The sequence below is a fragment of the Macrobrachium nipponense genome, chromosome 36 (assembly GCF_015104395.2).
Source record: "Macrobrachium nipponense isolate FS-2020 chromosome 36, ASM1510439v2, whole genome shotgun sequence".
Lineage (NCBI taxonomy): Eukaryota > Metazoa > Arthropoda > Malacostraca > Decapoda > Palaemonidae > Macrobrachium > Macrobrachium nipponense.
The window spans coordinates 57113050-57129559 of record NC_087220.1 but is presented as its reverse complement, the minus strand read 5'-3'; the positions used below and the strand labels follow the sequence as shown (position 1 = coordinate 57129559).

General features: G+C 39.9%; 3 protein-coding genes across 3 annotated transcripts; all 3 read right to left on the bottom strand.

The window, feature by feature from the left end:
* Window positions 1–2576: 2576 nt before the first annotated feature.
* On the bottom strand, window positions 2577–3984 carry LOC135203340 (cuticle protein AMP4-like). The gene is made up of 3 exons (XM_064233080.1): window positions 3871–3984; window positions 3102–3370; window positions 2577–2988 (listed from the first exon to the last, which is right to left on the bottom strand). Exons 1-3 carry the CDS (start codon window positions 3877–3879, stop codon window positions 2796–2798), a joined length of 471 nt encoding a protein of 156 aa, XP_064089150.1. The 5' UTR covers window positions 3880–3984; the 3' UTR covers window positions 2577–2795.
* A 4862-nt stretch (window positions 3985–8846) lies between these two features.
* Window positions 8847–10499, bottom strand: LOC135203339 (cuticle protein AMP4-like). The gene is made up of 3 exons (XM_064233079.1): window positions 10396–10499; window positions 9334–9572; window positions 8847–9160 (listed from the first exon to the last, which is right to left on the bottom strand). Exons 1-3 carry the CDS (start codon window positions 10402–10404, stop codon window positions 8968–8970), a joined length of 441 nt encoding a protein of 146 aa, XP_064089149.1. The 5' UTR covers window positions 10405–10499; the 3' UTR covers window positions 8847–8967.
* Window positions 10500–14353: 3854 nt separating this feature from the next.
* On the bottom strand, window positions 14354–15451 carry LOC135203703 (cuticle protein AMP4-like). Its single transcript, XM_064233605.1, has 3 exons — window positions 15296–15451; window positions 14886–15115; window positions 14354–14721 (listed from the first exon to the last, which is right to left on the bottom strand). The coding sequence occupies exons 1-3, from the start codon at window positions 15302–15304 to the stop codon at window positions 14529–14531; spliced, it is 432 nt and encodes a 143-aa protein (XP_064089675.1). The 5' UTR covers window positions 15305–15451; the 3' UTR covers window positions 14354–14528.
* Window positions 15452–16510: the final 1059 nt, after the last annotated feature.

The window sequence follows — 16510 nt, the reverse complement described above, 5'->3', positions numbered from 1 at the left end:
CAGATGTGTGATCAGTATTGTGTGATCAATACTGTGCGCTTGTGTGAGGTATAAAGTTTTGGTACGACTGAATCGATTGATTTGCTGGATTCATATGAGGTATCCTGCTGCTCATCATGTTTGTGGGACTTAAGATGGTTTGGAAGCCTAGCGTTGGGTTGTATTGAATCTGAAGTTCTTACCTGATGAAGATTACTCGGAATGGATTGGTGAATGACTTTCGTATTTGGGTGACCCCATACTCTTAAGTAAGGACAGTTTCTGGAGAACCTCTGCTCTGGAGAACCTCTGTAGAAGATAGTGCTCTGATTTGACTGGTACAAGGCATTCACACTTTAAAATACATTTGTACTGGTAAAGATTTGTGCTAAGAGCTGATTGGACTGGTACGAAGCATTGTCAAACTACAGTAAAACCCATTGGTACAGGTTAAGAAAGATCTGTGCTTAGGCCTCTTTTCTGAATTCATCGTTGACTGAAGTTTTATTAGCTGACTTTGTACTGTTCTGGTCTATTCTGCTCACGACGTATCTGCCCATTTTAGAATGTCTATATAGCTTTTACTACATTAATAACTAAACTTCAAGGAGAGAAAAAGAAAATGAAGTTTTTGTTCATTTGACCTTTAAAAATACTTCAAATAAAATTAATTAGGTTAAAATAAAATTATTTTACTGTAGTTTTGGTCTATAATTGAAGTGGATTTGAAACTGGTCATTATCAGTACTCTGCACAATTTTCCCAAAGATTCTAGTGTTGCAAGAGCAATGGTAGTACAAAAAATGGATGCACTTTTTATTAAAGGTAATTAAGTTTCATTAGTGCTGAAATACTTGAGCAATGGCATGTGCACTGAAGAGGTGCATTGGTATTGATAACTAATGGTCTCTCGAAACTACAGGGTCTTCTGCAGTATATGTATCTGATGTATTGGGTTAATTAATACATCAAAGCCATAGAGAAGCTGTGGATGCTTCACTTTTGAAAGACTTGTAAAGACCGAAGGCAATAAGTTACCTTCAACGACTTCTTACCATTTGGCATCAATGACTTCATACCCTTTGGCAGATGTTGTACAGTGGAAGGGTAAACAGCAAGTTCACTAGTACAAAAATACGGGTGCACTTTTGAAATTCAAAGGTAAATAGGTTACAAGAGTAAGTAACAAGTGCTGAAAATTTTCAACAAAAGTATGCTGTACACTTAAGAGGTGCTTTAGTATTGAGGTAACTATCTTTTGAATAAACTGCAGTGTATTATTTATATCATGCAGATGTTACCTTCGATGTCTTATTACCTTGCAGATGCATAGTCGAGGGGTAAACTGTATACACAATACCTCAATGTTCAGAGTAAGTTCTTGATCAAAATGAGAACTTTAAATCTTGTAAGCTCTTAAGAAGTTGCAGGAGAAAAAAATATTTGAACTACTTAACTATTAAGCCTTGAAGCATTAATACTGCCGACAAGATCCCAGAAACGTTTGGGTGATAGGCTTAGTTAGTGGTGGAACTATTTCTAGAGTTTTTTAAGGCAGTTTTCATGGTATGGGTAATACAGGCAAGACTGCTAACCAGTTCTTGACATGAAAGCATTCACAGCAGTTACTGTGGCTTATGGCAACACTGCTATAGAAGAGCACTTATTGCTGATGTATTTTTTGTTGACCTAAGCTCTGCAGACGTTAGGGTTACTTCAGTTGGTATATAATTCAAACATAGTCCTCTGAACGAGAGTAGTAAGACACTTCTTGTTTCTGATGTAAGAAAGCTATGAAGGCTTTGGCTTCATATTTCAAGCTCACGGTACGTTAAGGCCTGTCCACACAAGCGGGCCTGATTGGCATGCTCCGGGGTTGACTGGCAAATTGTGGCGGGCTTAAGGCTTGTCCACACGAGCAGGCTTGATCGGTGTGCTCCGGGGTTGACGGGCAAATTGTGGGGGGCTTAAGGCCTGTCCACACGAACGGGCCTGATCGGCATGCTCCGGGGTTTACAGGCAAATACTGGCGGGCTTTACCCATGAATGTTGTCCACATGGGTGAGGCGATGGAGAGGTGGGCATGCCCAACGATGCCAGTAGTGTGTCCAGTGCGGTACAACAAACATGGTGCCTACCTCAAAGAAGATATTGTGTGGCACGATAATTGCTTTGTGTGTGAAGAGAATATGGTGCAAAGAATGGCTCGGTAAAAGAAATATATTTGGTTAACTTAAGCCTGCCAGGGTCGAAGCTCAAGCCATCGGGCACTACCATGGTGATTTTGCTACAGGACCCATCGGGCAATTTGACAGTTTGCCCGTCAAGTGTGCCCGTTAGAGGGAAGGTCCGCCGATCAGGCCCGGTCGTGTGGACAAGCTTTTAAAGTGTAAAAATGGTAGCTTTTCCGTTACTGCCATCGTATGGAAGTTAACGAGGTTTAGTAAAGTAGTTCCTGAGACATGTTCTAACTCTTGAAGGAAGCTGGGTAGTCAACCCAAACCATCTGAACTATTTTGCACGGAAAGTTTATACGAATCTATGTATTATCTTAACAAAAGAAGGAAGGTTCTATAGGTATATGGAGCAGTACTATGGTCATTTTAACAGCTTTAATGAAATAATACAGGATTCATACACACCACTTCGTTTGATACGTCCAGCGAATCAGTCATTTACGTCGAAACAAAGCTACCAAAGACGAGGTAAACATGACAATAACAGATCCACAGCTTATGGAAGGTTATTCGGGGCTGAGTTGGGTACATAGACCCAATCCACTGTCAATTTAACGGCACTTGACAATCTTAGAAATCTTAAGCGCTGGTAGCACCTTCTTGAGCCGCCCTCTCGTCCTCAAGCCTGGCGAACTCGATCTGGTCGAGGACGAACTGTGGGATGGGGTGGGGGAAGGCGGGAGCCACTGGCAACAACGAGGACTGGGGCTGGAATCCGTTCTCGTCGGCCACGAAGGTGACCTCAGCCAAGGTTCCGTCGGCTTGTGGGTAGCTGGAAGAAAACGGGAAGAGGTTACTTTAATGTCTTCGTTTTCTCTAAGAAATAATGAAGATTATAGCTCTCTATGATGTCAGTTTAGAGAGAGAGAGCGAGCCATTGTTTACCTCCAAGATCCAATCATATTGGCTCCACCGAGGACTCCCTCAGATCCAGAGAACTGGAAGACGATGCCGTTCTCGGCTTCGAAGTCGGAGCTGTGGGCACCGAGGGCATCTGGGTTGACCTGGGTCTGTCTGATGATGGCAACTAGAGGAGGGGGAGCCCCACCTGCTACTGCTGCTGTTGATTCTGCTGCCCCTGCTTCTTCTGCTTCTGCTAATTTCTCAGGAGCAGGAGCTGCTGAGGCCAAGGCCAGTAGAACGAAGATGACTGCCTGTTGATTAGGGGAGTTCAATTAACTCATTGAGATGGTGGGATTGTTTAGGTCAAATCTGTTTGTTGTGCAGAGTCCAGGAGGTCTACATCAGGCGTCTAAAATAGTCTCAACCCTCTGAGCCCCCTGTAACGTCCGGGATTGTCTAAACTATTCCAGTACCTTACAATCTTCTGGATTGTCTAGACCATTCCGGTATTTTACAATACTCTGGATTGTCTCGACCATTCCAGTACCTTACAATACACTGGATTATCTAAGCTTTTCCATTACTTTACAACCTCTCTGGGATTTTTCCATATGAATAGGGTTCATACAATAAAAATCCACAAGTATAGAGCAAACTGTATTACTAAGTAAAACGTAATCAGTATAATACATTTTGCTATATAATTGTGGCTGTTTATTACAGAGACTGATTTCTTACAAGATGGTGAATTTCTAAGCAAAAGAGTCCATCTCCTGAATGATAATAATGATGACAATAATGCCAAACTTACGGTCTGCATCGTCGAAGATCGTCGCAAATTTCGTCTTTACTCGAAGACTGTCGGGGACTCGTTTGTGATGACCAGTTGGTCACCTGGTCATTTATATACCTGGGGAAGATCGGGTGACGGAAGGTCACTCCTACTCCTTCTTCTTCTTCTTCTTCTTCTTCTTCTTCTTGAAGTTCACCTGTCTAGGGACGTCGCAACCGTAACCGGTCTCCTGGTTGACCTCGGCTGACCTGCTTTTAATCTCCTGGTCGGTGTTCGTTTATACATATCGGTTTTATTGTGGTATTTTTTTTATTTTTTATTTAGACTTAATCTATGAGGTGATCATATTAAGGAGAAAGGGGAATTGTATCTTGTTCGTGATACAGTTTATAACAGTCAGAAATGTTAGTGGAAATATTATTATTATTATTATTATTATTATTTTTTTTTTTTTTTTTTTTTTTTTTGCTCTATCACAGTCCTCCAATTCGACTGGGTGGTATTTATAGTGTGGGGTTCCGGGTTGCATCCTGCCTCCTTAGGAGTCCATCACTTTTCTTACTATGTGTGCCGTTTCTAATAGGATCACACTCTTCTGCATGAGGCCCGGAGCTACTTCAGCCTCTAGTTTTTTCAGATTCCTTTTCAAGGATCTTGGGATCGTGCCTAGTGCTCCTATGATTATGGGTACGATTTCCACTGGCATATCCCATATCCTTCTTATTTCTATTTTCAGATCTTGATACTTATCCATTTTTTCCCTCTCTTTCTCTTCAACTCTGGTGTCTCATGGTATTGCGACATCAATAAGTGATACTTTCTTCTTGACTTTGTCAATCAACGTCACGTCTGGTCTGTTTGCACGTATCACCCTATCCGTTCTGATACATAGTCCCAGAGGGATCTTTGCCTGATCGTTTTCCCCTTATTTTAACTCATCACTCCTTCAGGTTGGTGCTCGTACCACTTATTACTGCAAGGTAGCTGATGTTTCTTGCACAGGCTCCAGTGGAGGGCTTTTGCCACTGAATCATGCCTCTTTTTGTACTGGTTATTATTATTATTATTATTATTATTATTATTATTATTATTATTTTATTATTATTATTATTATTATTGCTATTGCTATTGCTATTGCTATTGTTTTATTGTTATTGTTATTTTATTTTTATTATTTTTATTATTTTTATTATTTTATTATTATTATTATTGTCGTAGTCAGATTCTGATCCGGATCAGATTCTAACTACGACAGACTACACCAAAGCTACGAACCTTAGACTATTATTATTATTATTATTATTATTATTATTATTATTATTATTATTATTATTATTATTATTATTATTATTATTATTATTATTATTGGAAATAATGGCTATTCTTCTTACTACTGACTTTTCCTCTGTACTCAAGTTAGCTATTAAAACGCCAAATGGGGGATTCGTGTCAAAAACGTGGTATTTGGCAAATTGAATATACTATACAGGGTGTCCATAAAGTCCCAGTACTATTACAAGTATTTATTGCTCAGAAACCATGTAACAGAGTAATGCAGTATTTTGTAGAATGAAGTGCTCTGAATGTACACTTGAAGAAATGTAGGACATTCTACAAAAAAAACTACATTACTCTATGTTATATGGTTTCTGAGCAATAAATACTTGTAATGGTACTGGGACTTTAGGGACACAATGTATAACAGAGAAAATTCTATACAAAATAAACGCGGCAGATATAGCCATTATTTTTCAAAAAGACCTGTATTATTGAAGGTCTTCAACCTACATATATTATTATTATTATTATTATTATTATTATTATTTTTTTTTTTTTTTTTTTTTTTTTTTTTTTTTTTTTTTTTTTTTTTTTTTTTTTTTTTTTTTTGGTGGTGGTTTGGTTTATTACCGTCCTCCAATTCGACTGGGTGGTATTTATAGTGTGGGGTTCCAGGTTGCATCCTGCCTCTTAGGAGTCCATCTCTTTTTCTTACTATGGTCGTCGTTTCTAGGATCACACTCTTCCGCATGAGTCCTGGAGCTACTTCAGCCTCTAGTTTTTCCAGATTCCTTTTCAGGGATCTTGGGGTCGTGCCTAATGTTCCTATGATTATGGGTACAATTTTCACTGGCATATCCCCTATCCTTCTTATTTCTATTTTCAGATCTTGATACTTATCCATCCCTTTCTTTCTCTTCAACTCTGGTGTCTCATGGTATTGCGACATTAATGAGTGATACTTTCTTCTCGATTTTGTCAATCAACGTCACGTCTGGTCTATTTGCACGTATCACCCTATCTGTTCTGATACCATAGTCCCAGATGATCTTTGCCTGATCGTTTTCTATCACTCCCTCAGGTTGGTGCTCGTACCTCTTATTACTGCAAGGTAGCTGATGTTTCTTGCACAGGCTCCAGTGGAGGGCTTTTGCCACTGAATCATACCTCTTTTTGGACTGGTTCTGTGCAAGTGCCGGGCATTAGCTTGCTATGTGATGAATGGTTTATGGTTTCATTTATTTATATTATTATTATTATTATTATATTATTATATTATTATTATTATTTTATTATTATTCAGCTTCAGGTAAAAGATCTTTTTACGCTCGGCTGATCTCACCTCAGACAGGCGATTCTGTTTCAGCCATTTTTGTTTGAGGGGGAAATTTTTTTTTTTAATTGGCCTCTATTAATCCTCACCTGTTTCCGGTTTGGGATGGTTTAGAAGTGTTGGTGTAATGTGGGTGTTTCCAGGCTGTTTTGGTGCGCTCTCTCTCTCTCTCCTCTCTCTCTCTCTTCTCTCTCTTCCATCTCTCTCTCATTCTCTATTCTCTCTCCTCTCTCTCTCTCTCTATCTCATTCTTCTTTTCTTCTTTGACTTTTCTTCTCTAATTTTCAATGACCAATGGCCTCTCCAGGATCCAGTTAACCAAAACTGGTCATCAAACTCAATTTTCCACCCTCCCCCTCCTCTCTTCTTATTCCCTCCTCCCCCAACCCCAACCCCCTCCTACCCCTCCCTCTCCCCATCCTGACAACAACATACCCTGAGGACATCCAACAAACTAATGATAACAGAAATCAGTACCTATATTACTGATCCTTTTGATAATGTCTGATAATCATTGCTTGGTGATCTGTTCGCTGATCCTCTTCATAACTCCTGATAATCATTGCTTGGTGATCTGTTAACTAATCCTTTTTGTATCTCCTGATAATCATTTTCTGAAGGGCAAACTGGCAACTGGGTATTAATACCTTTACAAAATGCCCTTGGATACCTTGTTGATTATAAGGCGGGCACCGTCATTTTCAAATAGAATGAATGAGGGTATGAGCTGGGTACTATGCTTTGGGGTCCTCTTGTTGCCAAGGTAGACTACAGGTGAGTAGAAGGTATATTGATGACTTCTTACCTGGATGTGGTCAGTGGGTAGTATATCATTGTAAGGGAGATTAGTTCTGAGTTTGTGCATATAATAATAATAATAATAATAATAATAATAATAATAATAATAATAATAATAATAATAATAATCAAGAAGGAAACTGAAGGAATGATAACAGCGGCACAAGATCAGGCCCTAAGAACCAAATATGTTCAAAGAACGATAGACGGAAATAACATCTCTCCCATATGTAGGAAGTGCAATACGAAAAATGAAACCATAAACCACATAGCAAGCGAATGTCCGGCACTTGCACAGAACCAGTACAAAAAGAGGCATGATTCAGTAGCAAGTGCCCTCCCCTGGAGCCTGTGCAAGAAACACCAGCTACCTTGCAGTAATAAGTGGTACGAGCACCAACCTGAGGGAGTGATAGAAAACGATCAGGCAAAGATCCTCTGGGACTATGGTATCAGAACAGATAGGGTGATACGTGCAAATAGACCAGACGAGACGTTGATTGACAAAATCAAGAAGAAAGTATCACTCATTGATGTCGCAATATCATGGAACACCAGAGTTGAAGAGAAAGAAAGGGAAAAAATGGATAAGTATCAAGACCTGAAAATAGAAATAAAAAGGATATGGGATATGCCAATGGAAATCGTACCCATAATCATAGGAGCACTAGGCACGATCCCAAGATCCCTGAAAAGGAACCTGCAAAAACTAGAGGCTGAAGTAGCTCCAGGACTCATGCAGAAGAGTGTGATCCTCGAAACGGCGCACATAGTAAGAAAAGTGATGGACTCCTAAGGAGGCAGGATGCAACCCGGAACCCCCCAACACTATAAATACCACCCAGTCGAATTAAAGGACTGTGATAGAGCCAAAAAAAAAATAATAATAATGATAATAATAATAATAATAATAATCTTACTGAAATGGGCGTTATGTCTGTCCATCCGTCTGTCATTCAATCACTGCCAAACGGCTGGTCCGATGGGCATGAAACTTGGCAGGGATATAGTGGGGACCCCAAAGATGGTTTATAATGGGGTTTCATCCTACCTCTACCACCCCCCTCGGAAGGGGGTTGGGATAAGAAGGGAAACGAGGCTGGTTACGCCCGTAGACTTAGTTGCTATACGAATTTTCATACATAATTTCTGTATACATATGTTTGCTAGTAATAATAATAATAATGATAATAGCTTCATCAGTTGCATTTAGTTTTCATATGATTTTCTCTGTCTTCCTAATAGTTACAAATATCAGAAATATAGAACAAAATCTATATAGAATGAATGCAGGTATCACTTTCGCAAAACACTACCTGTTTAAAAGGTCTTCTTCACAAAAATGTAATTATTATCATTACCATAATAAGCACAATTTAGTTGACAATTTTCGGAAAATAAATAACACTGTTTTTGTTGAAATAGCACCTACAACTCTCTCTTGGATCTTATGACAGTTTGACAGTTTCCAAAGACCTTTCTTTATGATACAGTTCCTACATCATCTTCTTGAAGGGTTTGATAAGTATCTAGACTTCTCCCCATTTCCCAGTAGTCAATAAAAGATGAGACTGAAACTAAGAAATCTTTTCGTATAATTTATTCAAAACAGCATCACGCAACTAAGAGTCGTCCAGCGGATCTCGAAAGTCAAAACATTTTACAAAAGACATTCATTCTTCTTCTACTACATCTTCTCAGTTTCTCTAAGCCTGAGTGGCCTCTTCTTTGACCCTCCTCTCGTCCTCGAGACGGGCGAACTCGATCTGGTCGAGGACGAACTGGGGGATGGGGTGGGGGAAGGCGGGAGCCACTGGCAACAACGAGGACTGGGGCTGGAATCCGTTCTCGTCGGCCACGAAGGTGACCTCAGCTAAGGTTCCGTCGGCTTGTGGGTAGCTGGAAGAAAACGGGAAGAGGTTATTTTAATGTCTTCGTTTTCTCAAAGAAATGATAAAGATTATAACTCTATGATATCAGTTTACTGAGAGAGAGAGAGAGAGAGAGAGAGAGAGAGAGAGAGAGAGAGAGAGAGAGAGAGAGAGAGAGAGAGAGAGAGAGCTATTGTTTACCTCCAGGATCCGATCATGTTGGCTCCGCCGAGGGCTCCCTCGGATCCGGAAAACTGGAAGACGATGCCGTTCTCGGCTTCGAAGTCGGAGCTGTGGGCACCGAGGGCATCTGGGTTGACCTGGACCTGTCTTACGATGGCGATGGGTAGTGGGGCAGCCCCTCCTACTTCTGCTTCTGCTGCTAATTTCTCAGGGGCAGGGGCGGCTGAGGCCAAAGCCAACAGGGCGAAAATGATGGCCTGAAGATTTGGGAATTTTTATAAGATTAAAAGACCAATAAAGACCTCATTTATATCATTATTATGTCAAATATGCATATCATATTCTTATGATATGAATAATACTTGAGGATTATTATTTTCCAAAGATTATTTTCACTTTTGAGATCCTGGATGCAGGCGAAAATCTATCTTTTATATGTTAAAAAAAAATATTTGTTAATGAATAATAAATCCAACTTAATGAGAAAAATCCCTCTAGAGGAACCTCCTGCCCAGTAAATCCTTCTTTATTATCAGACTTTAAAATCTCCTCTGTACGTTAAATGTATTCACCAAAATACAATTAATCCATTGTAAATTGTATATAAAAATCTCCATTGAGAAATCCCATCCCACGTAAGTCCTTCTTTGTTACTAGACATTTTTAAATCTCCTCTACACGTTAAGATTATTCATTATCAGATTTTAAATTCCATTCCAAAATATTAAAGTCCCTCACGAGAATCATATTTCAAGTTAAATACGAAAATCACCAAGATTAATCCCATTGAAAATTAAATTAAAAAATCCAGCAAGAGAAAGTTTGTTGCAGATTAAGTATGAAAAATCGCCAAAATTAATCCCTTTGCAAATGAGATATAATAATCCCCCTATACTAAACCCAATTGCAAATTAAGTATAAAAATCCAACAGGAGAAATAAAAAAGAATAAATCCCACTGAAAATTGATAATAAAAAATCCCCAGTCGATATAAAACAAATAAATCCCACAGGAAATTAAACACGAAAAATCCTAAGGATAAATCCCAAATGCCATTAAATCCTTCCCATCAGAACTCACGGTCTTCATGATGTCGTTGTGTTTGTCGAGATTCGTCTGTGTGAAGCAACTGCCCCAGACTTCTTTATATATACGCCAAGAAGGGGTGGTAATGATAATGATGCCCTTTGACACAAGGTCACCTTTGAGAGAACGTGCCCACTTTACCCATCTCCCTTTTGCATAGGGCAGTCGTCTTGTGACCTCGTTTCTGGATGACGTTGGTTGGTCAAGTCTTAATTTTTGTCTTTTTTTATTTATGAGTTTTTTTTTTTTTGGGGGGTGGCTTTAAGTGAAAGGGATGTGGGCTTCTTAATGTAGGATGATAGGCAGATGGTCTGTCCATCGTTTCTCTCTCTCTCTCTCTCTCTCTCTCTCTCTCTCTCTCTCTCTCTCTCTCTCTGTCGTGTCTATTTTCTCATCATCCCAACCTGTGCTGAATTACTTGCTTGAGCAGACTTATACGCGTATCTGGAACTATACTATTATTATTATTATTATTGCTCCTTTTGTTGTTGTAATAAACGTTGTTTTTGCCTCTGCTGCTGCTCTTCTGATGCCCAAATAATCACGAACAAATTTCGTATTTTCCCAAAAAAACAGAGTGTCATTCAGCTCTGAGTAATGACATGACGTAACAAATACTAGTCACCAGTCGACTATAATCTTGTGGGACATCTTCAGTTACGCTTCAGTAAACATGAGCATCTCCTCCTCCTCCTCCTCCTACTCCTCCTCCTACTCCACCTCCTCTTCTTCTTCTTACTCGCCTCAGGAAGCAAGATCATAACATGAACCTCACTTCTCTAGGATGGCTCAGATGTCAAACATTTTGTGCTTTAGTTGGCCTTGTCTCCTCCTCCTCCTCCTCCTCCTCTCCTCCTCTTCTTCTTCTTCTTCTTCTTCTTCTTCTTCTTCTTCTTCTTCTTCTTCTTCTTCTTCTTCTCGCCTCAGGAAGCAAGATCACAACATGAACCTCACTTCTCTAGGATGGCTCAGATGTCAAACATTTTGTACTTTAGTTGGCCTTGTCTCCTCCTCCTCCTCCTCCTCCTCCTCCTCCTCCTATTTTTCTTCTTCTTCTTCTTCTTCTTCTTCTTCTTCTTCTTCTTCTTACTCGCCTCAGGAAGCAAGATCATAACATGAACCTCACTTCTTTAGGATGGCTCAAATGTCAAACATTTTGTGCTTCAGTTGGCCTTGTTTTTTGGGGGGAAAGGCGGTGATATTGAAATTCTGGGGTCTATCTGTCAATCTGTCTCTCCTTTACTGTTATTCTATCATACATTTTGGAGCATTAACCTACTCTCTGCCTTGCATGAGCCCAAGGGAAGCTAGGAAACTTAGACAGTTCTCACTGGATTCCAAGGAAACTTTAGATAATATTATGAACTCTTAGAACTTTGGTAACTTTCCTGTCAGTGTTGGGAATCATGATGTTTTCAAGGGAGTCCTGGGAATTGGATAAGCTTCCTGTGAGTCTTAGGAATTTTTAGCAATTCCCATGCGATTCTTAGGAATTGCATCAGTTCCTGTCAGTCTTAAGAATGCTGTTCATTCCCTGAGCTTCCTACGAGCCTTAGAAATTTTAGCAAATCCCAGGAGATTCTTAGGAATTCAATCAGTTCCTGTGAGTCTTAAAAATGCTTTCAATTCCCTTGTAATCTTAGGATTATTGTCAGCTTCCTATGATTGTTAGGAATTTTAGCAATTTCCAGGAAATTCTTAGGAATTTAATAAGTTCCTGTGAGTCTTAAGAATGCTGTCAATTCCCTGTGAGTCTTAGGAATCTTGTCAGCTTCCTAAGGAATTTTAGCAGTTCCCAGGAGATTCTTAGGAATTTTAGCAATTCCTGGTAGATTCTTAGGAATTTTAGCAATTACCAGGAGATTCTTAGTTATTGAATCAGTTCCTGTGAGTCTTTAGAATGCTGTCAATTCATTGTGAATCTTAGGAATATTGTCAGCTTTCTGTGTCTTAAGAATTTTGTCAATTTTCCAAGAGTCCTGGGACTTTTGTCATTTTCCTAGGAGCCTTAGGAATTTAATCAGTGCTTACCGGTCTTAGGAATTTTGTCAATTTCATGGAGAGTCTTAGATCGTTTGGCATTGCCCTTCGAGTCTTAGAACTTTGGCCAATTCCGAGGGAGTCGTGGGACTTCAGCTAGTCCCAATGGAGTTTTAGACATTCTTGCGTTCCTAAGGAGTCTTGGTACTTTAACCAGTTCCCAGCAAGTCTTGGTAATGTTTTCAGTTCTCAGAGACTCCTTAAATTCCAGTCAATTCCAGATAATCATGAAAAATTGACTATCTACCTCACACTAAGAAAGAATCATTGACCTCTTGAGTAAGAGGCACTACCATCCTCAGTACAAAGGTCATCAAAGATTTTGGGACCTATGTAATTAACCCGTGGAGTTACCTGAGCCACTGCAACCCATCAGGTAACCCGGGTTCGATCTCGATGTGAAGTGGGCGTTCATTTTAGATATTGTCTGTTGCTGTGTGTATTTCCATCGCAATCACTTACTTGGTCAATAAAACTAAATGCTTTACCCAGTCCCTGGTTGGTGGCACTCTGGACTTCTACCTGAGATGTGCTAGCTTCGATTCTATGAGAGGTTCAAACTGATTCCCAATTTCAGGAATTTTCAGCACCCAGTTAGTCGAAGGATTCATTCCAGTTCACAGGAAATTACCCAGTTTTTATAGTGGATTACCAAATCACTCAGTTCCAAAGGACACTTAAGAATTTTCTCATGTCCGTGATAAATTTAGGACCTGGGTCAGCTCCCTGGTTGTCCCAGGAGTTTGTTCTCATTCTTGGGAGGCTGAATCATCATTCTAATTCCCAAGAAGCTTATAAGAATGCTGTAGAATCCCTGAAGAGTCTCAGTCATCAGAGATATTGACAGTTTTTGTCAGTATCCAGGAAGGCTCAGAAATCTAGCCACTTACCAAGTAAGGCTTAAGAATCTTCACCAGTCCCCACTGTGTTCCCAGGAAGTCTTAGGTACTTGGGAACTTACGGATCTTGGTCACTTTCCAGGTTTTGGAATATCCTCACATCCCAGGGAAGAGTAGTCACTTAATCAGGTCTTAGAAAGCTTTAAATTCGCCACCCAGGTTCAGGAATTAAGTCAGGTCTCACAGAGACATAGTAATTTATAGAGATTCTGGAATGTAAGAAGTTCCGGGTATATTCGGGAATTTAGTGAATTCTCAATTAAGCAGGAATTCATGCTTACATGTTCTCGTCAGTTCCAGGAGAACTAGTGGAATTAATTCCTAGTCAGTCATTGTATATCACCTCTTTATCAACTTCACTGAATATTTGGCTATGTTCATCATGTACATTATAATCAACATATTTCTGAATATTTTAGCCTAATTTTTAAGTTGTATGTGTATCAGCATATATGAAGTAAGGTTCCTTAACACTTCTTTTTGGGTCACGGAACAGAAACGCATTACTACATTCCTCTTTATATCTCTCAACTGAATCATTTACTTTTTATTATTAATTATTATATTCCATTGTTCATTACTAAATTTATATGTTCATTTTATTGTTCATTACATTGTATAATATAATTTCATTATCACTCTACTCACTTTCTCTTAGTATACTCAAAAATCAGTTTGTTGTGATATGTCCAAACTCATCCTGGGTTAATTACTCAGATTTCCAGTTATCCTAACATTCTTATATATATATATTGGCAATTCGTATTGTAAGATTTAATTCAATCTTCCTTCTCTTTTATTTAACTTTCATATGTTGTTTTTGTTAATAGTTATTGCTGTTATTGTTTTTATAAGAAAATATTCTTGTTTTTTGAGCTACTGAATCGACTTTCTCGTTGATTTTTCATTACAAATTCTACACTTTCCTGTCTTTAGTTTGGTTGTCATTCTCAAGAACTGTAATAAGAGTCATTGATATAATTCTTCTTGAAAGTCAAATCCAAACACAGAAATCTTACTTTCATTTATTAAAGATAAAAAAAAAGAGAAGTGAATCACATCACTTACATCTGGAGTCCATCAGAAGCAACGAGGTGATGAAACTTAAACACGTCATTTTTACAATAACAAAAACACATCTTAAACTTAAAAGCACATTTTCGTAGACCTGAAGGTCTTAGGCTTTTTCTAGGCCTTATTTGCCTCTTCCCTCGCCAGCCTCTCGTCTTCGAGACGGGCGAACTCGATCTGGTCGAGAACGAACTGGGGGATGGGGTGGGGGAAGGCTGGAGCCACTGGCAACAACGAGGACTGGGGCTGGAATCCGTTCTCGTCGGCCACGAAGGTGACCTCAGCTAAGGTTCCGTCGGCTTGAGGGTAGCTGGAAGGAAACGAGATGAAGTTATTTTAATGTCTTCGTTTTCTCTAAGAAATGGTCAGGATTATAGCTCTTTGGAGCATCAGTTAACTGAGAGAGAGAGAGAGAGAGAGAGAGAGAGAGAGAGAGAGAGAGACAGAGAGAGAGAGGAGAGAGCTATTGTTTACCTCCAGGATCCGATCATGTTGGCTCCGCCGAGAGCTCCCTCAGATCCAGAAAACTGGAAGACGATGCCGTTCTCGGCTTCGAAGTCGGAGCTGTGGGCACCGAGGGCGTCTGGGTTGACCTGGACCTGTCTCATGATGGCGATGGGTAGTGGGGCAGCCCCTCCTGCTTCGGGTAGCTTTTCGGGGGCCGGGGCGGCTGCAGCCACGCCCAGGAGAACGAAGAACAGTGCCTGGAGAGAATAATATTTAGAGTTTGGCGTTATTAAGAGAAAAAGGTTGTTTAGTCTTACAGTCTAATGTTTCCAGGTTTAAAAATCTCTTGGGGCTTCTTATACTCATTTTAGTTCAAGTTAGCCTTATGCCAGCGAGGGCTCTCGCTCTAGGACAGCCGGAAAGAGGTAGCAACTAACGGTGTTCATGTCGGAGTCGGTTTTTCGAGTCGGAATGTGAGGACTGCATCTGGACGGTGGTCTTTTATACGAAAAAGAAAGGGGTGAGCGGCGGCCGGCGCCCCTCAAGGTCGCTATTATAGTCGACCCTACCACCAGGTTTAATACGATCTCCTCCAAAGCAAAACTGGCTTCAACCCTCGACCTTTTCCAACAAAACCGGTGAAACTTATATACACTACACTTCTTTTGCACCTCTCCTGACTTCAGGAAAGAAAAAAAAAAGAAGTAAGCTTCTTTAGCATGCGCGAAAGGTCAGTTGGACCCCGCCCGAGATAAGTGGCTCAGTAACTAAGTGATTGACTGATTACTCTGTTTTGTCATTTTACTCTCAAAATCTCCCTTTTTCGAAGACCTGGCTTCCTTCTCACGTGACCGGGAGGAAGAAGAGTTTGTTAACATTCACGCAGAGTCTGTTCGAAGTTGTCTAAGCTAAGATACGAACTATTACGATTGCCTTTTGAGTGTCCAGATGGTTCAAGACTTTTTTTTTTTTTTAAGAATGATAGAGATCGAGTCGGCGTTGCGTTGCACTAGTTTTAAACGAGGTGGACGTTACGTCTTTTGTCAGAGTTGGTCCAAAAAAAAATAGGACCATGAGTCTAGGGATTTGCTTTCGTTACCGGTTTCTGTCTCTATATCTTTCTTTTTGACTGTTTTTTATTGTGGTGTTTCGTTTTCTCACAGTTTATCTGTAATTTGCATATCTCTGTTGGGTTGTCGTTCATTTTATCTTGTTTTTCTTATAGAAAAACCTTCGTTTTGCTGTTGTTTCAACGACTATTTCTTAAAGTCATGATTAAAGAACGCCTGTTCGTACTTTTTTAAACTTCATGAACGCACACCTTAGCTCTTTACCTTCTCACACAATAACGCCCCCTTATTCTCTTTCTAAAGAACACGTCCTCTATACTCGTCCGCCCTCTTGAACACGCCCTCTTATTCATGAACCTTTCTGAACGCGTCCTGTCACGTACTACCATCATTCCGGAGAAACGCTAATATTCTCTTATCAATGAAATCTTTTCGTTGATTTGCCTTCTGGAACGTGACCCGTTAATGCTTTGCTGTCCAAAAGGCGCCTTTTCATCGCATGACCACTTGAACACGCCCGTTAGTTTTGCTATTTTTAAGAGGTTCGTTCTATACCCAGTTTGAACTAGTCCTATAGGTATA